This window comes from Ahaetulla prasina, chromosome 15, assembly GCF_028640845.1.
Source record: "Ahaetulla prasina isolate Xishuangbanna chromosome 15, ASM2864084v1, whole genome shotgun sequence".
In the NCBI taxonomy this organism is placed as follows: Eukaryota; Metazoa; Chordata; class Lepidosauria; order Squamata; family Colubridae; genus Ahaetulla; species Ahaetulla prasina.
In genome coordinates, this window is record NC_080553.1 from 10,937,559 (window position 1) to 10,958,403 (window position 20,845).

Here is a 20,845-nt window from a genome sequence, read left to right on the forward strand (position 1 = left end):
TGAAATAGACACAGAATAGTCGGACTGTTCCTTTCATGAACACTTCTGAGAGTAAAATATCCTATGATTGAAATACAAGCCAAATTAGAGTTTTTAGAGACTCTAATCACAGAAGAAGAAGAAGAAGAAGAAGAAGAAGAAGAAGAAGAAGAAGAAGAAGAAGAAGAAGAAGAAGAAGAAGAAGAAGAAGAAGAAGAAACAACAACACGGAAAGAAAGAGGAAAAAAAGGAAAGAGAAAGAGAAAGGGAAGGAAGGCAGGAAGGAAAGAAAAAGAGGAAAGAAAGAGAAAGGAAAGAATAGAATAGAATAGAATAGAATTGAATTGAATAGAATAGAATTTTTGTGTGATTGGACACACAAGGAATTTGTCTTTGGTGCATATGCTCTCAAGTGTATATAAAAAGACAAGATACCTTCATCAAGAATCATAAGGTACGACCCAAAGGGGAAAGAGAAAGAAAGAAAGAAAAAAAAGAAAGAAAGAAAGAAAGAAAGAAAGAAAGAAAGAAAGAAAGAAAGAAAGAAAAAGAAAACTACAGCCTCGGACTTCAGCATCATAGGACGTCAGCAATTGGCAGGGCGGGGGATGTCAGAGAGCTCCCCCCCCCACTCACCCATTTTCCCAAAGACCCCCTTCCCCTCCTCTCCCCCTCCCAGCAGAGTGACCTTCTGCCCCTTCCCCATCTCCCCCCATCCCCTCCCCTTCAGAGAGAGCGAGCGAGCATCGGAGCCAAGACGCGCCCGCCAAGAAGCCGGCTGGCTCAGGGACTATTTCTTCCTTCGGAGGACCCCTCTCCTGCTTCTCGCGGGAAGGCTGGATGGGTCGGCGGACCATTGGGCCGGCGCGGAGGGATCTCCTTCTCCCGGCACGGGGGCCGAAAGCCTTGGAAAAAGAGGAGGTTGGGTGGGGGGGGGGGGGGAAAGAGAGGAGAAGAGAGCGAGAGCTCCGCGCCTGCGCAGTGCCGTCCCCGCCGGAGAGCGGCTCCCCACCCCTTGCTGCCGGGCGCGCGTGTGGGGCAGCGAAGCGGCGGCCGTTCCCGGACAGCCCCCTCCCCAATCAACCCGGTCTCTCTCTCTCTCTCTCTCTCTCTCCTTCCAGCTTCTCAGCCTGGGGCTCCTTCGCCCACCACCATGGCTCAAATCCTCCCATAAGGTTCCAGGAGCATTTTCAGGTGAGGATTTGGGGCTGGGGCGGTGGGGGTTGTGAGAATGGAGACCCCTAGGGAGGGGAGGGCTTCCTCTTTCTTCCTTTTCACCCTCCTCCAAACCCCCTCTTGGGGAAAGTTGGGAGGGGCTGAGGCCTAGTAAGGGTGGGAGGGGCTGCAGAGACCCCTCCCCGCTTTGGGGGTCTCTTCTTGCAAAAGGGGAGGTCTGTCTCTTTGAAGGGGTGGTGGTTCAAGCCTCCCCTTCTTGAATTTGAAGGAGGCACTCCTCTTGGGGAACCCCCTTTGGGGGTCTCCCCTCTTTGCCTTGGGGGAGCAGGAGGTGGGCATCCTTTACATCCATGCGCCCCTCCCTCCTTTTATTTACAAAGGGGAGGGAGAAGGAGTTGGGCATTTTTATGGCTTTTGCTGGGAGGGGAGGGGAGTGAGTGGGGAGGGCGATCTGGGAGGTGGGGAGGAGAAAGTCTGCTGACCTGAGATGGTGGTTTGCTTGTTTGTTTGTTTTTTCTTGTGGTGGTGGTGGGGGTTTCCTTTAGTTTGGATTGCAGAGATTTGTGCAAAGTCACTGGATCCCTCCCTCCCCCTCCTCCTCCTCCTCCTTCCTTCCCCCTCTTTTTTTTGGGTGGGGAGGAAAAACTCTGGCCTGCATTACTACCCCACCAAGAATGATTTGGGGGAAGAGAGGAGAAGAGAGCGAGAGCTCCGCGCCTGCGCAGAGCCGTCCCCGCCGGAGAGCGGCTCCCCACCCCTTGCTGCCGGGCGCGCGTGTGGGGCAGCGAAGCGGCGGCCGTTCCCGGACAGCCCCCTCCCCAATCAACCCGGTCTCTCTCTCTCTCTCTCTCTCTCTCCTTCCAGCTTCTCAGCCTCCGGGGGGGGCTCCCCTTCGCCCACCACCATGGCTCAAATCCTCCCCATAAGGTTCCAGGAGCATTTTCAGGTGAGGATTTGGGGCTGGGGCAGGTGGGGGTTGTGAGAATGGAGACCCCTAGGGAGGGGAGGGCTTCCTCTTTCTTCCTTTTCACCCTCCTCCAAACCCCCTCTTGGGGAAAGTTGGGAGGGGCTGAGGCCTAGTAAGGGTGGGGAGGGGCTGCAGAGACCCCTCCCCGCTTTGGGGGTCTCTTCTTGCAAAAGGGGGGAGGTCTGTCTCTTTGAAGGGGGTGGTGGTTCAAGAAGCCTCCCCCCTTCTTGAATTTGAAGGGAGGCACTCCTCTTTGGGGGAACCCCCCCCTTTTGGGGGGGTCTCCCCCCCTCTTTTTGCCTTGGGGGGGAGCAGGGAGGTGGGCATCCTTTACATCCATGCGCCCCTCCCTCCTTTTATTTACAAAGGGGAGGGAGAAGGAGTTGGGCATTTTTTATGGCTTTTGCTGGGAGGGGGGAGTGAGTGGGGGAGGGCGATCTGGGAGGTGGGGGGAGGAGAAAGTCTGCTGACCTGAGATGGTGGTTTGCTTGTTTGTTTGTTTTTTCTTGTGGTGGTGGTGGGGGTTTCCTTTAGTTTGGATTGCAGAGATTTGTGCAAAGTCACTGGATCCCTCCCTCCCCCTCCTCCTCCTCCTCCTTCCTTCCCCCCCTCTTTTTTTTTGGGTGGGGGAGGAAAAACTCTGGCCTGCATTACTACCCCACCAAGAATGATTTGGGGGGGAGAAGAGGTAGAGAAAGAGAGAGAGAGAGAGAGAGAGAGGAGCCTGGGGGGGGGTTGTTTCTGCCTGCATGCCCCCATCAGTGCCCTTCTATTTTCTGGATCTGCAAAATGGGGAGGGGGGAGGTAGGTATAGTGCAGGAGCTTCATCTCTGGGACTTTGGAGCCAGACCCCCCCACACACCCCCACTAGTCCCCCACCCCTATCCCACCCCACAGACCTGCAAGACCAGGCCATTGGCCAACTCAGTTTCTCCCACTCCTGCCCCCCCCAACCCCTTCTTTGGTGGCTCCTTTCTTTGCAGGGCAAAATCTAGGACTTTAGCAGAAGTGGGGGGGCAGATTATAAAGAGACCCCCTCCCCTCTCCTAGATGGGGAGGGGGGGGTCTCGTCTCCCCATTAGTGTCAAAGAGGGCAGAAGAGCCAGGAAAAAGGGGAAAGCCACCTCGGTTGGGAAAGGAAAGGAAAGGAAAGGGGGAAGGAAAAAAAAAAGAGAGAGAGAGAGTTTGTGGCAGGAGTTAAAAGAATTTGCTAAAATGAATGAGGGAACCGGAAGTGGATTTCCCAATGACTTTCAGCCTGCCCCTCCCTTGGCCACTCAGTCCCTCCATTTCCAACCACACACACACACACACATACACACACACACACACACACACACACACACACGCATGCATACACACCCTCCCTCACGTTTAGGACATTTTGCTGCTTGACCCTGGCCCTGAGTTTTATTTCAGCAGGTTTAAAGGGTTAAGACGCTGAGCTTGTCGATATCTGCAGTTCGGTGGTTTGAGTCCCTAGTGCCTTGTAAAGGGGCGAGCTCCTGTAACTAACTTGTCCCAGCTTCTGCCAACCTAACAGTTCGAAAGCACGTTAAAAAAAAATGCAAGTAGAAAAAATAGGGACCACCTTTGGTGGGAAGGAAACAGCGTTCTGTGAGCCTTTGGCCTTGAGTCATGCCGGCCACATGACCATGGACAGTGCTGGCTCTTGGGCTTTGAAACGGAGATGAGCACCGCCCCCTAGAGTCGGGAACGACTAGCACATATGTGCGAGGGGAACCTTTACCTTTAATGAGACATTAGCATCGGCAGACGTAACAGAGTTGGAAGGGACCTTGGAGGTCATCTAATCCAACCCCCTGCTCACGCCAGGAGAGTTGTACTAGGGATTCGAACCACCGAACTGTCTTAGCCACTGAGCCACCTAGTCAGGCTACTACTCAGTGTGTGTGTGTGTCTGTTTGTGGGATGTCCAGGCACAGGGGGGCCTGGGGATTGCTTCTGGTTGAGAAGCAGCGTATTCTTAACCTTTTAAAAGTGAAATTGTAAGGTGCTCACCAACTCTGCTGCTTCCCCCCCCCCATTGTGAGTTTAAAACACCTTGATTTGCAAGTCAGTCCCACCAGGTTTGCATAGGCGTTGCAGCCTGAATTCAGTTTGTTTATTGTTTGTTTGTCTTGCAAATTTCTATAGCTGCTAAACTCGCACATGGGGAATTCCCAAATTTAAAGTTCTGGGTTTTAGCCGGCTTGAAAGCGTAAACCAGAATTCTAGAAATGTGGCCTTGATCTAGCTTTCTTTCCAGTCTAAAATTCTAACGGATTGCGGAACATAACCGCCTTTTGGGATGAAAGCCCAACTCCAAAGTAATTATTTTGTTAAAAGAATGGTGGCGAAGTTTTAATTACAGTTATCCCATATTTTCTTTTGGGAATGTTTGGCTTCCGGGTCATTTGCTCCTCAACATTTCCTGCTATGTCGGTTCCAGTTTATTTTCCCTAAAATATATTTTGTTTTGATTTGCCTTCTCTTTTCTTTTGATCCATTCCATTTGATTGATTGATCTCAACAGAGATTTGACCTTGTTTCTCCTTACTCTTAATTTGTTAAGGATTGGCAGGACGATGTCCCTTAAGAGTTGTACAGGGAGTCCTCGACTTACGACCACAATTCAGCCCAACATTTCTTTTATTATGTGAGACGTTTGTTAAGGGAGTTTTCTCCCCCCCCACACATTTTACCACCTTTCTTGCCATAGTTGTTAAGTGAAACATTGCGGTTGATAAGTTAGTCACCCGGTTGTTAAGTGAATCTGGCTTCCCCATTGATTTTCCTGGTCAGAAGGTCGCCAAAGGAGATCGTATGAACTTTTGGGACACAGCAACGGTCAATAAGTATGAACCAATTGCCAAGCGTCTGAATTCGGATCGTGTGACCATGGGGATGCTACGAAGGTCGTAACTCTGAAAAACGGTCCCGAGTCGCTTTTTTTCAGCGCCTTTGTAACTTTGAACGGCCACTAAATGAACTGTTGTACGTCGAGGACTATCTGTGCCCTTGGTCAATTTAGCTAGGGCTGATGGGCACTTGTATATAAAATCATTGCCCTGCTGCTATTGCCATATTACGGTTTTTGGGGGGTGCCATGCTCTATGAATAAGGGACGCGGTGGCTCAGTGGCTAAGACGCTGAGCCTGTCGATCGAAAGGTCGGCAGTTCAGCGGTTCGAATCCCTAGCGCCGCGTAACAGGGTGAGCTCCCATTACTTGTCCCAGCTTCTGCCAACCTAGCAGTTTGAAAGCAGGTAAAAAATGCGAATAGAAAAATAGGGACCGCTTTTGGTGGGAAGGTAACAGCGTTCTGTGTGCCTTTGGGTTGATTCATGCCGGCCACATGACCACGGAGACGTCTTCGGACAGCGCTGGCTCTTCGGCTTTGCAACGGAGATGAGCATCGGCCCCTAGAGTCGGGAACGACTAGCACATATGCGCGAGGGGAACCTTTACCTTTACCTATGCTCTATGATCATTATTTTACCTGATATTTTCTGCAATCTCTTGCAATTTCTTTGCTCTTTTTACCTGTCACGTTATAACAGTAGCCGAACTGTCAGTCAGTCCCAGAGTCTGGATTGAAAACAACTTAATTCCTTGAGCAACTTAATATTCCGTGCCATCGCATATTTTTACAGTGGGGAGAAGCCGAAGTAATGACTGCTCATTTATACTGATTTAAAATTCTCCAAAATAATTATGATTTCATTTGGGGCATGTGACCTGAACATAAATCAGGAAAAAAAAGATTCTCGGAGGAAGCCTGTTTTAAGTATTGGAAACAGAGGGATTTTATTTTATTTTATTTTATTTTTTAAATTTCTGCAGTTTTCTGAAATGTTCTAAGGAAACTAAGCCCTTAAGATTTTCTGAAAAATGAGATCCCATCAATTTAAAAAGTTTTCTGACCCGTAAATGTTTCATTTGCTCTAACCTATAAATCAGAGGTCTCCAACCTTGGCAACTTTAAGACTTGTGGACTTCAACTCCCAGAGTTCCTCAGCCAGCTTTGCTTTGCTGGCTTGAGGAATTCTGGGAGTTGAAGTCCACAAGTCTTAAAGTTGCCAAGGTTGGAGACCCCTGCTATAAATGACCCTTTGCCTATGTACTAGTACTGGTTGTCCTTGACTTACGGCCACAATTGAACCCCCACATTTCTGTCGCACAGCGAGACAGTTGTGAAGTGAGTTTTGCCCCAGGTTAGGACCTTTCCAGCCATGGCTGTTAAGTGAATCCCTGAAGCTCTTAAGTTAGCCACATGGTTATTAAGTGAATCTGGCTTCCTCATTGACGTGACCCTAGGGGACAGTGCAACGGTCACAAATACAAGTCAGTTGCCAAGCGTCTGGATTTTGAACCCGTGACCGTGGGGATGTGGCATTGGTCGTAAGTGTGAAAAAAAACAGTCACAAGTCTTTTACAGTACTAGTTGGCTAAATAAAATGTCTGCAAGAAAACAAGCTATCTCAAAGCGCATCAAGGACCCCACAGTCCTCCTTCTCCTCCTCTTCTCCACAAACACCACTCGCTTCTAGCACTGATGATGTTGCCTGGTTTGGTAATGAGATGTCTGCAAACGCATCCCTGGGTAATCCTTATTTAGCAATCCTCTTGTTTATTGACCGTTTGTTGTTACAGTCGGAGGACAGTGCAGCTTTGCATCTAATCCCTGTTTACAACCTGGGTAGGTTTGCAGCGCAAAGCTCGAAGCCATAACTGTTGTGACCCAGGCCCAAGTAGGTAGAAGGAAACTCAGTCCATGAAAAAAACAAACAAACTTTAATCGAACAGCTGAGAATTACTTCATTCCCAGCGTCGTTCAAGTCAAATTAAAACAAATTCCTCCCAACAAAAATTCCTCAATCCTATCACAAACCTTGGTCTAATTAGGCAAACTGCCAAAGGCCTTTCTTGGCAAACGTTCAGAAGTCACAAAAATAAATGCAAGATGTAGACGAAGCAGAAGACGAAGCTACCAACGTTGTTTTCCGGCAAAGCCCAAACACCATTGCTGGTCTGTTTTAAGCCTTATGAGAGGGGCCAATAATCTCTTGGCCTTACTCCCAAGTCGTCCTTTCTGCTTGAGCTGCTCTTGCCTTCTGGCAGCTCTTCTCATGCGTGCATTACGAACAGGCTCCTCCTGTTCCTCTGTCTCACTACTATCAGTCTCTGGAGGCTCTTGAGTCCGCACCTCACTCCCCGATGGCCCTGGCTTCACCTCAGCCTCATCGCTGTCCAACTCCGTTGCCAGCTCCGCAAACTGTTGGAGAACCACAACACATAGCCACCCTCGTGGTTTAATTTAGGGAACAGCTTTGCTTAACAAGCTTGAGTTGCTGCTTCTAGTTGTGGCCACTAAATGAGGACTGCTTGTATCCCCATTTTGTTAGGGTCCCACCAACTTGCAGAAGCTGGAAGATACTTCTAAAATAGAGAATGCAGTGCTTGGCTGAAAATAAAACCTCGCAAATCCCTGGTTTATAGCTTTAACGTGTTATCTGAACTTGGTCAATGGTGGCTTCGAAACCGAAAACAAACCATGGTTATCCGTGGAACTAGCTTTGAATGTCCATGCTATTGATTGCGGAGGACTTAAGGACTACAAAGTAGTCCTTAACGTACAACCGCAATTAAGCCCAGCACTACTTTTGCTAAGCCAGACAGCTGTTAAACAAATTTGGCCCCATTTTGTGACCTTTCTTGCCAAAATTGTTGAATAATAATAATAATAATAATAATAATAATAATAATAATAATAATAATAATAATAATAATAATAATAATAATATTTTAATTTTTATACCGCCCTTCTCCCGAAGGACTCAGGGCGGTGAACAGCCAAGTAAAAACAATACAATATATTACAATAAAAACTATTTAAAAAACTTATTCGATAAGGCCTAAATTTAAATATAAAATACATAATATAAATATAAAATAAACCCCTTTTAAAACAAATTAAAAACCCCTATCAAGCGAGTCCTGCTCGGAAGAATAGGTACGTCTTCAGCTCGCGGCAAAAAGTCTGGAGGTCAGGAAGTTGTCGAAGTCCTGGGGGAAGCTCGTTCCAGAGGGTAGGTGCCTCCACAGAGAAGGCTCTTCCCCTGGGGGTCGCCAGCCGACACTGTTTGGCTGACGGCACCCTGAGGAGACCCTCTCTATGGGAGCATACCGGTCGGTGGGAGGCATGTGATAGCAGAAGGCGGTCCCGAAGATATCCCGGTCCTATGCCATGGAGTGCTTTAAAAGTGGTAACCAACACCTTGAAGTGCACCCGGAAGACCACAGGTAGCCAGTGCAGCCTGCGCAGGATTGGTGATATATGGGAGCCACTGCAGTTTGTTAAGTGGGTCGCTCAGTTATTAATCAAGTAATCATTATTTAATCAAATCCACTGCATTGCCAGCTAGGAAGGTTACAAAACAGTCATAAATACATGCCAGTTTCTAAGCATCTGGAGTTTTGATCACATGACCGTAAGAGTGTCACGTCAGTTAGAAGTGCAAAAAAAAATAAAAAATCCCAACGATAAGTCGCTTTCCCCCCCCAGTGCCGTTTCATCTTTGAAGGTTGCTAAACGAACAAGCCGTAAGTCAAGTCATACTTGGAAGTCTTGCGGGCTTTTGCAGGATTTCTGTTTTTCTTCCTTTTAACCAATTGTGTTGCAAGACAGACTTGGAATGCAGCAAAGGGCAGAACGGAACGTCTGTTATGATTAAACACAAACTTGGGAGGGGGAGATACTGTTGTTTTATTTTACTAGATGCTACAACAGGTGCATTGTTAAAAAAAAAAAAATCTGCGAGAAGAAAATTTCAGAGGGAAAATTGTGATAGGCCTCAGACTGAAGAAGGCAATTATGTCCAAATATTTATACTTCTGCGATAAGGATGATGACTACACGAAAACTCCTCTTAGCCGTTTCCCAGGGAATTGCTTGCAACTTTTCCTCCCTCTTCTGGTGGGCCTTCTGGGCCCACCAGAAGTAGAGAAACAGGCTGTTTCCTGCCTCCGGAGGGGGTGGGGTGGGGAAGGCCCGTTTTTGCTGTCCCCAGGCTCCAGAGCCTCTCTAGGAGCCTGGGGAGGGGGAAAACAGCCTCCCCCCACGGAGGCCCTCTGGAGGCTGGAAACAGGCCACTTTTCAACTTCCGGTGGGACCGGAAGGCCTGTTTTTTTTTTGTTTTTGCTCTCCCCAGGCTCCTAGAGAGGCTCTGGAGCCTGGAGAGAGCAAAAAAAGGCCCCACTGGGCCATCGCATGGCAAAAGAGGGGGAAGCGCGCGCACATGTATGGTGGCGAAGCGCATATAATTATGTGTGTGCGCACACACGCACGTAGAATAGAATAGAATAGAATTTTTGTTGGCCAAGTGTGATTGGACACACAAGGAATTTGTCTTGGTGCATATGCTCTCAGTGTACATAAAAGAAAAGATACGTTCATCAAGGTACAACATTTACAACACAATTGATGATCAATATATCAATATAAATCATAAGGATTGCCAGCAACAAGTTATAGTCATACAGTCATAAGTGGAAGGAGATGGGTGATGGGAACTATGAAACGATTAATAGTAGTGCAGATTCAGTAAATAGTCTGACAGTGTTGAGGGAATTATTTGTTTAGCAGAGTGATGGCCTTCGGGAAAAAACTGTTCTTGTGTCTAGTTATTCTGGTGTGCAGTGCTCTGTAGCGTCGTTTTTGAGGGTAGGAGTTGAAACAGTTTATGTCCAGGATGCGAGGGATCTGCAAATATTTTCACGGCCCTCTTCTTGATTCGTGCAGTATACAGGTCCTCAATGGAAGGCAGGTTGGTAACAATTATACGTAACCTCCCCCCCCCCCCCGGCGCTCCCTCCTACTTTTGTCACGCGATGGCAAAAAGATTAGCCATCACTGCCTTAGGTAGTAGAATATTGGAATAAATGGTCTTAACTAGAGGAAAACTGCCTTGAGCAAGACAAGGATTAGGTTGGGGTGTGGAGGGTTGATTGCGCAATCTTCGGTTGTCTGTTTTTCGAGACAGAGCTGTCGATCTAGAACCACTCCCTTCAGAATTTCAGACGTGAAAGAGAAGACGCAGTGAGAATTTTCGACTGCGCTTGGCAATTGAGAACGTCCCAGTTTGCAGCAGACAATTCCAAGGGTCTGTTTAATGGTAGCGTCTGGCATTTGGACGCTCAGGATATTTCCTGCTTGCGATCTACGTTCATAGATCTATCTGCGTTCTGTAGGGAGGGATTTTGGAATTCTTTCTAGATGCTGTCATTTTCCTAATGTTTCTTTTCTTTTTTTCTTTTCTTTTTTTTGCAATGTTAACCACATAAAAGTGACTTCTGAGAAAAGTTCCTGCTTGCAGTGAACAAGCTTGTCTACATAAAAAATAAATACTCTTATAACTGAATATTGCAGAAACATGACAATTAACTGTATTAAGTACTCCTTGTTTGCTTGATGTTCCATGATCCAATAGTTTGTTTATTTTTTTGCCTTTTTTCTCTCCTTAGCAATTGACAGCTACTTACAAATAGATTGCCAAGTGAAGTTATTAAGCAGCCTCCGTGAAACGTACATAAAACTGTTTAATATTAAGAGGGCAAGATAGATAAATGTACAGTTTTAGAAACTTAGCCTGTCATTTTTTTCTTCCCTGTAAGATATTACCATATTTCCCCAAAAATAAGACCGGGTCTTATATTAATTTTTGGCTCCAAAAGACACGAGGGCTTTTTTTTCTGGTTAGGTCTTATTTTGGGGGAAATATGGTACTAAATGCATCCATCTGGTTGACAATCTTAACTGGGGCTTATTTTGGGGGTAAGGCTTATATTACGAGCATCCTGAAAAATCACGCTAGGCCTTATTTTCCGGTTGGGTCTTATTTTCGGGTAGATAGTCCCGTTCTGCACATTACTGCCTTCCAGTCCTGTACAAATTTTATTTATTTATTTATTTATTTATTTATTTATTTATTTATTAAATTTTTATAAATCTTTTAGTGACTTAATTCGGAACTTTTCAAACACTACATGTCCCTTCGTTTGTACTCTATATGCTTTTGGTAAATCATTGGGTGTTTACAGAGCACTTAGCCATCCATGGGTTCTTTTTTTAAAAAACTGAGGGTAGGTAGGACTGGATTAGACTAGAATGGGAGGCTGTAGACTAAGACTGGGACAGTGAAAGACTTTCATACAAGAAGTCACTGCCAAGAAAGAGCCAGTTTGATCTATTGGTTAAGGCGGCAGGCTAAAAAAGGAGACAGTGAGTTCAAGTCCCAGCTTACTCTGTTGGATGACTTTGGGCCAATGACCAGGAGACTGTGAATTCTAGTTCCACCTTAGGCATGAAAGCCAGTTGGGTGACTTTGGTTCAATGACCAGGAGACTGTGAATTCTAGTCCCACTTTAGGCATGAAAGCCAATTGGGTGACTTTGAGCCAATGACCAGGAAATGGTGAGTTCTAGTCCTACCTTAGGCATGAAAGCCAGTTGGGTGACTTTGAGCCACTGATCAGGAGTCTTCTAATGAAACGGCTCTCGCTGTTGTTGTTTCTAGCTCCAGAATCTTGGAATTAATCCAGCCAACATTGGGTTCAGCACGTTAACGATGGAATCGGACAAATTCATCTGCATCCGAGAAAAAGTCGGGGAGCAAGCGCAGGTGGTCATTGTCGACCTGAGTGACCCGACGACACCCATCCGGCGTCCCATCTCGGCAGAAAGTGCCATTATGAATCCTGCTTCCAAGGTCATCGCACTGAAAGGTACGTCGGCCAACTTGTTTTCACCCGCGAGGGAACGAGTCTTAAGAAAGGAAAACTTTTTCACCTGGTCAGGTTTTTTTTAATTGAGAATTTTAGTTTTATTCACCGTGTTATTTATTCGCCTTCATTTTTGGGGGGGGAGTTTGTACCTGTAGTCCTCGCCTTACGGCCACATTTCTTGCTGCTAAGCAAGATGTCAAGTGAGCGTTGACGTGTTTTACGACTCTTCTGGCCACGGTTGTTAAGTGAACCTCACTGCAGCTGTTAAATGAGTAACATACGGCTGTTAAGTGAATCTGGCTTCCCCACTGATTTTGCTTGTCAGAGGGTGTCGTGTCCCACTCCTCCGCTGACGGCCGGGTCAGGGAAATCCGAATCAGGCGTGCCTCTGCAGCTCTGCCAAAGTCCTAGCAAAGTCCTCAGGGCAGGCAGGAGACCCGAAAGTGACTTCAGCAAGATATGTTTAGACTTTGCCTGACTCAGAGAATGCCAGAAAGCAGATCTTTTATATAGGCCATGGGGTGTGGCTCCATGACTCAGCAATTATCCTGGCCTGCCCCTCCCTTCCTTCTGTTGCCTCCGCCTATCAAGTCTTCTGACGCGAGGGTCACTCCAGTCTGCAGCTGTTGGCAATTGACCTCCCTCAGGCTCACATGCTGTGGAGGAGGGGGAGGGGTCTAGTTGCTCCGTTTGCCTGGGCATGGAGCCAGAGCTGGGGGCTGGAGATACTTCCTCCTCTTCAGCCTGTCTGGGCATGGGGCCAGGGCTGGGGCCGGGAGGCATACTAGGACATTCCTCCGTGTTCGGAAGCAGATAAGAAGGCCCCGGCTGTGGTGGGATCGGACGAGACACAACAGAGGGGCGCCAAAGGGGGATCGCATGACCCTGGGATATTGCAGCCGTCATCAATGCGAGTCAGTTGCCAAGGGTCTCGGTTTTGATCCTGCAACCATGGGGATCTTGCAGCGGTTATAAATGTGAACATAAGTCACTTTTTTTTAGGGCCATTGTAATTTATGTTCACACTTATGAATGACAGTTGCAACATCATGTGATCAAAATTGAGATTCTTGGCAACTGACTCGCATTTATGACGGCTGCAGCGTCCCAGGGTTCGAAGTCACTTTTTTTAGGGCCATTGTAACGTCAAATGGTCACTAAACGAAGGAGTTGTAAGTCGAGGACTACCTGTACAAACTCCCCCCCCAAAAAAAAAGGAAAAGAAAAAAAAATAAGACCAGAACAACACTAAACAGGACATTTTTTAAAAGCGCATAGGGAAAAAAAAAACACACATACATTTTTTAAATGAAACTTAGCCTGTTAATTGTTGACAGTAAATTGAGAGACTGAAAATGGCAGTCATGGAATTTGAATTGCGAGGAGAGGATTGGGGCAAAATAGCTTTCCCAGAGGGAATGATTAAAAATTAATTTTAAGATTAGAAAATAGAAATTCCAGACCACCCAGAATTTCAGATATTGCCCTTTTCCAAGTTTCCAGAAAGTTTTGCCCAGTCAAGAACCACTTCTATAAGCCTCATCTTCCTCGGCAGCAGTGATGACGTAGTCGGGACAAATCTAAGATTTGGTTAATAAAAGTGTACTTGGTTGTTTTTTTTTAAAAAAAAAGCTTGGATTATACAAAAGTTCTAACTGTAGCAAATAAAAGTGATATTTCTGTGGGAGCTCGGTTTTGGTTCGCACAGTAACCTGTAATCCAGAAGCTACCTGATGAGCACATTAAAATGCCCCTCTGCAGATAGTCACACAAGCTCTTTAGATTTAAAATAATTTCCCTGTCAACTGACTGTGTACTTTTCTTCCTGCATTCTTGTCTTAATACAGACGGTGAGTTCATTTTATCCTAGCAAACTTTTTATGTTTTAACAGTATGGAATGGTCTAATCTCATAAAAAGTACTGAAATCTGGAAAAAAAAAACTATATATATACATATATATATATAAGCAATTGGGCATCTCAGTAGAGAATTCCGCTCAGTGGAATTAATTGGGATCCAGATGCGATGGCTTGAATTTTGGGGGGAAATTGTTGCCTTCCTTTGGGATATACCGCTACACGACTTGCTGGTTGTAACTGTACCAAGGAATGGTTCTTGAGCAAATCTATCCCATCGTCGTACAGTTAATGGATAGCAAGGAAGTGAGTCCCAAATACTTTTATGAGAGACCTTTGCTAGCATGGTGTCTTGTGTGCTAGTCATCTACTTGGTTCTAAATGTGGCTTTTGGTCCCAGAAAGTCATGACAAAACTCGCAGGGGTCCACGATTGTGTAGATAATCAATTTATATTGGAAATTCATGAGCCTGAGCTGTGTAGGAGTGGGCAGCTGTTGTTTGCCAGCTTGCTTAAAAATTGCGTGGGAGTTTAGGTAAGGTGTCCATACACAGCATGGGCAAATAGCCCTACTCAAAGCAGTAATCGAAGATTCAGCATTCCTCATAGCAATAGCACTTGGACTTATATACCGCTTCACAGTGCTCTAAGCGGTTTACAGAGTCAGCCTCTTGCCCCCAACAATCTGGGTCCTCGTTTTACCAACCTCGGAAGGATGGGAGGCTGAGTCAACCTTGAGCCGCTCAGGATCGAACTCCTGGAGCGAGCAGTGAGTTAGCCTGCAATGCTGCGTTCTAACCACTGCGCCGCCATGGTTCTCGGCTGTGCTTTAATTCCAGTTATCTTGGCCCCCTGCGAATCGGTGCATTGACCAGAAAAGCTAACACTGATTGACAACCTGAAACGCAGCTCGCACTAACAATCTATTAGTTTGTAGGTACACAGGAGTAACTAAGCGGAGAAACGTAAGTCTTGTCTCTGTCTCCGGCTACGGCTACTTAAAGCAGGAGCCTCCCACCTTGGCAACTTTGAAGACTTGTGGACCTCAACTCCCAGAATTCCCCAGCCAGCATGGGTTAGTTAAGGCTGACTGAGGAATTCTGGGAGCCGAAGTCCACAAGTCTTAAAATTGCCCAGTTTGGAGACCCCCGGACTTGTAAGTACTATCATATCCTCTCGGGGAGGTTCTTAAATATACGAAGCCCTGGGAAATAGATATGATAGCTTCCCGGTAGTCACAGCATCGTCGTTTGTCCCAAACCATTAAAGTCCGACAGACCCGTGAATCGAGGTCTGTTCTAAAATAATGCAGATGTTCCTCGATTGGCTGAGATTGGGGTTAGCCCACCTCTCGTGTTTTGCTTGAAGCTTAGTTTTTTTCCCCCCCGCGTGCAAGCCACGACCGTAACAACGCCCGCCAGCCTTTCAGAGACATTAAACGGCTTCTCCTGAACGGCGGTAAGAGCGTATCCCGATTGCGTTTGCCGGACGACTGCATGCGGCATTCTCCCCCAGCGATCGACCGGAGCATTCTCCTCTTCGTATTTATGTCCCCTACGTTGTGCCGTCGCCCGAGGTAGCGCTTTCTGCTTGTACGTACCGTCTCGTCAAATGCGCCTCCACGTTAAAGCCAAAACGGGGAAACGCAGTGCTTTACACCAGCCATTTCCATACACTCAGCATGGGAATGCAGAAGTCACTGTTTTTTTGTGCTCTCTCGTCGCACAGATGTAAAGTGTTCAGAGCTTTTCTTGCACCCCCACCTCCACCCCCCACCCCCTCTTGGATGTGACCCACCTATTCAGGCTTGTACATGTTTGTGTCGGTGTTTTGTTTTCTTTTGTTTTTTTTATTCTTAGTTCACCTGAATAGAGGACAGATGCCTGGCCGCCCAAGATAAGCGGTATCATTCAATTGTGTTACGCGCAGCTTTAGATTAATCCCGGTTAGCGGCTAGGCTCTGTTGCGGTTAAGCTTCCTTGATGCGACAGCCACTTTTAACAACACAATCTCCTGGAAGGGGACCTTGCCGGAAGGCCGGGTAAAATTGCCTTGCTTTGCTGACCCTTAAATTCCGTTGGCACTCTCTGGTCCTTGGCTTCATCAAATCTTAGGGCTGCCTTACTTGTGGGGAGGCGGCATTCGATCCCTACTCCAAAAGGTGATTGATACAAATGCGGTCACTTCTGTTCCAGGGTATCTTGGCCTCTGCCTGCTATTTCTCCCCCCCACCCCACTCCCGGCCAATACTAGCCATCCATCCATCCATCCCTTTCTCCCTCCCTCCCTCTCTCTCCACCCACCCATATTATCTACCTACCTGCCTGCCTACCTACCTACTCACTATCTTTCTTTTCTTTCTTTCTTTCTTTCTTTCTTTCTTTCTTTCTTTCTTTCTTTCTTTCTTTCTTTCTTATCTCCATCCATCCATCCAGCTATCCTCCTATGTGTATCAGCTGTCCATCAGCTCTCACTCTCTCAGCTATCATTCATCCATCCATCCATCACTTTCTCTCTCTCTCTCCACACTCACCCACACTATCTATCTATCTATCTATCTATCTATCTATCTACCTGCCTGCCTGCCTGCCTGCCTACCTACCTACCCACCATCTATTCATCCATCCATCCATCTATTTATCTTGCTATCTCCATCCAGCTATCCTTCTATTTGTATCAGCTATCCATCAGCTGTCTCTGTTTCAGCTATCATCCATCCGCCCATCCATCCATCACTTTCTCTCTCCACACCCACCCACATTAATTATCTATCTATATCTATCTATCTATCTATCTATCTATCTTTTTATCTTTTTATCTTTTTATCTTTCTATCTATCTCCATCCATCCATCCATCTAACTATCCTTCCTTTTGTATCCGCTATCCATCAGTTCTCTCTCTGTCTGTCTCTCTCTCTCTCTCAGCTATCATCCATCCATCCATTTGACAAATGTATAAAAGGTAAAGGTTCACCTCGCACATATGTGCTAGTCGTTCCCTACTCTAGGGGGCGGGTGCTCATCTCCGTTTCAAAGCCGAAGAGCCAGCGCTGTCCGAAGACGTCACCGTGGTCATGTGGCCGGCATGACTCAATGCCAAAGGCCCACGGAACGCTGTTTCCTTCCCACCAAAGATGGTCCCTATTTTTCTACCTGCATTTTTTTTACCTGCTTTCGAACTGCCAGGTTGGCAGAAGGACAAACGTATATAGCCACCCAATTCATTTTGTGATCCTTGCGGAACAAAAATATTTAAAAAGCAACGGTTAAAATGGATAAAGGGGAGTCCTCCCCCCCCCCCAATTGATCATCAAGTAGAGTTTTCCTCTTAAAACCTTCTCTCCTGAATAAAACCTTCTTCTATTATTATTTTTTTTTTTCTCTTTTAAGAAAGCCCCGTTTGCTTAACAAGAGGCCATTTTTTCCCCATCCTGGTCTGGTTTAGTGGCTGCATTTCATCAATAACGCAGTGCAGAAATGGATGGGGATTTGAAATGCACTCATAAACGGCTTCCTTTATGGGTTAAGGCCTTGGGGAATCGCTTTCCAGGAGGCCTTTTGTGTCTCCCCTCATTAAAGCAATCTGCAAACGCTGCCTGCCCCCCCCCCCGCCCCCAGCCACACAATCTCTGCTCTTTCCTGCTTCTTACTGGTTGTCGTAATCCTTTCCATTGCTTTGCAATCTAACTGAGAGAAAACTCAGCAAGAAGCAGAGGGCTCATAACACGGAGAATATTTCATTGGGATCCCCTTTTTCTTACGGAAGCGACATTTTTACCCCGCAGAGCGGTTTCCCCGTAGAAGTTGGTCATGCAACACCGGCCACAGAACACTGAAACGAACGTCATCCACGCACTTCATTCTTGCGGCACCGCCGACCAAACAGGGTCTGCGTGAAAAGACCACAGAGGCATAAAGCTAATTTTTTTAAAAAAATAAAACACGAAGCCGAAGGATGAAAATAACTGCTCGTAACCTTCCAGCTCAACTCGACCAGTTGGCTCGCCTTTGCGTGCTACAGCTCCTTTCGCCTTGCAGCCACCGGTTTACCGACCTGGTGGCTAATTAGCAATAATTACCCTAATTAGCAATAGCACTTAGACTTATATACTGCCTCATAGGGAGGGAGGGAGGGGAACAGCAGTACCAATTGTCCTTAGACTTATATACCTGTGAAGCGGTATATAAGTCTAAGTGCTATTGCTATACCGCTTTACAGCCCTCTCTAAGCAGTTTACAGAGTCAGCCTCTTGCCCCAGCAATCTGGGTCCTCATTTTACCCACCTCGGAAGGATGGAAGGCTGAGTCAACCTTGGGCAGTGAAAATCGAATTCCTGGCTATGGCAGAATTAGCCTGCAATACTACATTCTAACTATTGTGCACCACTGATGGATGGATGGAAGGAAGGAAGGAAGGAAGGAGGGAGGGAGGGAAGGAAGAAGGAAGGAAGGAAGGAAGATAACAGCCTTATATACCACTTCATAGTGCTTTCCAGCCTTCTCTAAGCTGTTTACAGAGTCAGCCTCTTGCCCCCAACAATCTGGGTCCTCATTTTACCCACCTCGGAAGGATGGAAGGCTGAGTCAACCTTGAGCCTGGTGAGATTTGAACTGCCGAACTGCAGCCAGCAGCCAGCTGAAGTGCTGCACTCTAACCACTGCGCCACCTCGGCTCTTAGTAAACACTTCTCAGACAATTTACGGATGTTGCTTAATAAATGCATTCCATTTGGGGCGTTTAAAACTGGTGAGAAATGGAAGAAAAAGCCGAAGTGGAAAAAAGGCATTTTTAACATTAGCGGAAGAAGTCTGTTTTAAGCCACTGATCCATTCCAAAAATATTTTTCCCCTTAGCGTTTGTTCCCCATAGGTCTTTATGAAAAGGGCAGATTTGGTCACTGCTTTAGTTTCTCTAAAGCTCTAAAGTTTGGAAGTATGTCCCTTCACCAGATTACAGACTCATTAACAGAATTGGAAGGGACCTTGGAGGTCTTCTAGTCTAACCCCCCCTGCTCAAGCAGGAGATCCTATAGCTTTCTGGACAAATGACAGAGTTAGAAGGGACCTTGGAGGTCTTCTAGTCTAAACCCCCCCCCCCCCGCTCAAGCAGGAGATCCTATAGCTTTCTGGACAAATGACAGACTTGAAAGGGACCTTGAAGGTCTTCTAGTCCAGGGGTCTGCAAACTTGGCTCTTTTAAGACTTGTGGACTTCAATTCCCAGAGTTCCTCAGCCAGCAAAGCTTTGAGCAGCTGGCAAAGCCGGCTGAGGAACTCTGGGAGTTGAAGTCTTAAAAGACCCAAGTTTGCGGACACCTGTTCTAGTTAGAAGGGACCTTGGAGGTCTTCTAGTCCAACCCCCCCTGCTCAAGCAGGAGCTCCTATAGCTTTCTGGACAAATGACTGAGTTAGAAGGGACCTTGGAGGTCTTCTAGTCCAACCCCTCCTGCTCAAGCAGGAGATCCTATAGCTTTCTGGACAAATAGCAGAGTTAGAAGGGACCTTGGAGGTCTTCTAGTCCAACCCCCCCCCTCAAGCAGGAGATCCTATAGCTTTCTGGACAAATGACGAAGTTAGAAGGGACCTTGGAGGTCTTCTAGTCCAACCCTATACTATTTCAGACAAATGGTGGGCCAGTCTCTTCTTAAAAGCCTCCATTGATGGAGCACCCACAACTTCTTGAAGGCGAGCCGTCCCACTGATCGATTGTTCTCACCTATCAGGAAATGTTCTCCTTAATACTAAATTGGGTCTATCTTTTGATAATCTTTCACCCGTTGCTTCTTGTCCCATCTAATAGGTCGTTCCTCCCCCCCCCCCACTCCCCACCCGTCCCTGTGACAGCCCTTCAAAATATTGGATTGGATAGTTGGAAATGATTGTTTGTATATTTCCCCTTATTTATTTATTTATTTATTTATTAGATTTTTATACTGCCCTTCTCCCGAAGGACTCAGGGCGGTGCACAGCCAAGTAAAAACAACAAGCACGTAGACAAATTAAAAAGCATATTAAAAATCTGATTATAAAATGGCCAATTTAAAATTAAAACTAAAGTAAAACAATCCTAACCCCCCCCCTTAAAATTTCCTCAAGCTAGCCCCGCACGGTGGAATAAAAAGGTCTTGAGCTCGCGTTTAAAGGACCGGAGGTCGGGGAGTTGACGCAACCCCGGAGGCAACTCATCCCATAGGGCTGGAGCCCCCACAGAGAAGGCCCTCCCCCTGGGGGCCGCCAGTCAGCATTGTTTGACTGATGGCACCCTGAGGAGGCCCTCCCTATGGGAGCGCACACAGGCCGATGGGAGGCTATAGGTGGCAGTAGGCAGTCCCGTAAATAACTCGGTCCTGTGCCATGCAGCGCTTTAAAGGTGATAACCAGCACCTTGAATTGCACCCCTTAACTGGCTATCCTTGACTTTCCCTTTTTTGAGCTCTGAATATGTCTGCTTAAGGGATCAATATAGACGCAGTAAAGCTCCATGTACCAGTGGGGTGAATCTTAAGTCCACCCCGCTGGTACATGGGGTTGACGTACTTTCCCCATTAGATAAAGAGTTGGTCGTCCCAGTTCATGCTTTGAATCGCGTGACCTCTGCACACTTGAGTAGCTTGAGATGGTAAGATGAACCAAACGGAAAGAGCATCTAACCTTGCTTGTTTTAAGCTGCTGCCTGAAGTGAGTTGACTTCCTTTTTCTCGGCATTCCATTTTCCCTGCATCTCTGGCCAAGATGTTGAGCAGTCTTAACCCACTTTAGATGGGTCAAAGAGGGCCGAGGTGCAGAAGAATTAAATCATCATCATCATCATCATCATGTTTTAACAACTCCATAATCCCTTGCGGGGTGGAGTCTGGGCAACTGAATGGAGCTAGCAGTGTGTCTATTGGCCGGATGCCCTTCCTGTCGCCAATGCGGAGTTTTGTTCGGCAGATCTATTCCCATCGTGCCCAAGGAGAGAAAGATCTTCCTCTACCTAGGATCGAACTCACAGCCTCCTGATTGTGAGGCGAGAGCTCTACCTGTAGGCTGCCACACCACTCCTATGCAGGAGAGTTAAATCTGGGCGGGATATTTGGGAG

General features: G+C 46.8%; 1 protein-coding gene across 4 annotated transcripts in view; it reads left to right on the forward strand.

The window, feature by feature from the left end:
* Positions 1-1,874: 1,874 nt before the first annotated feature.
* Positions 1,875-20,845, forward strand: part of CLTCL1 (clathrin heavy chain like 1) — a 65,785-nt gene continuing 46,814 nt past the window's right edge. For all 4 annotated transcript variants that reach the window (XM_058158432.1, XM_058158433.1, XM_058158434.1 and 1 more), the window contains exons 1-2: positions 1,875-2,101; positions 11,699-11,906. In XM_058158432.1, the coding sequence (XP_058014415.1) occupies positions 2,060-2,101; positions 11,699-11,906 (250 nt within the window). In that variant the 5' untranslated portion in view covers positions 1,875-2,059. The remainder of the gene's footprint in view (positions 2,102-11,698; positions 11,907-20,845) is intronic.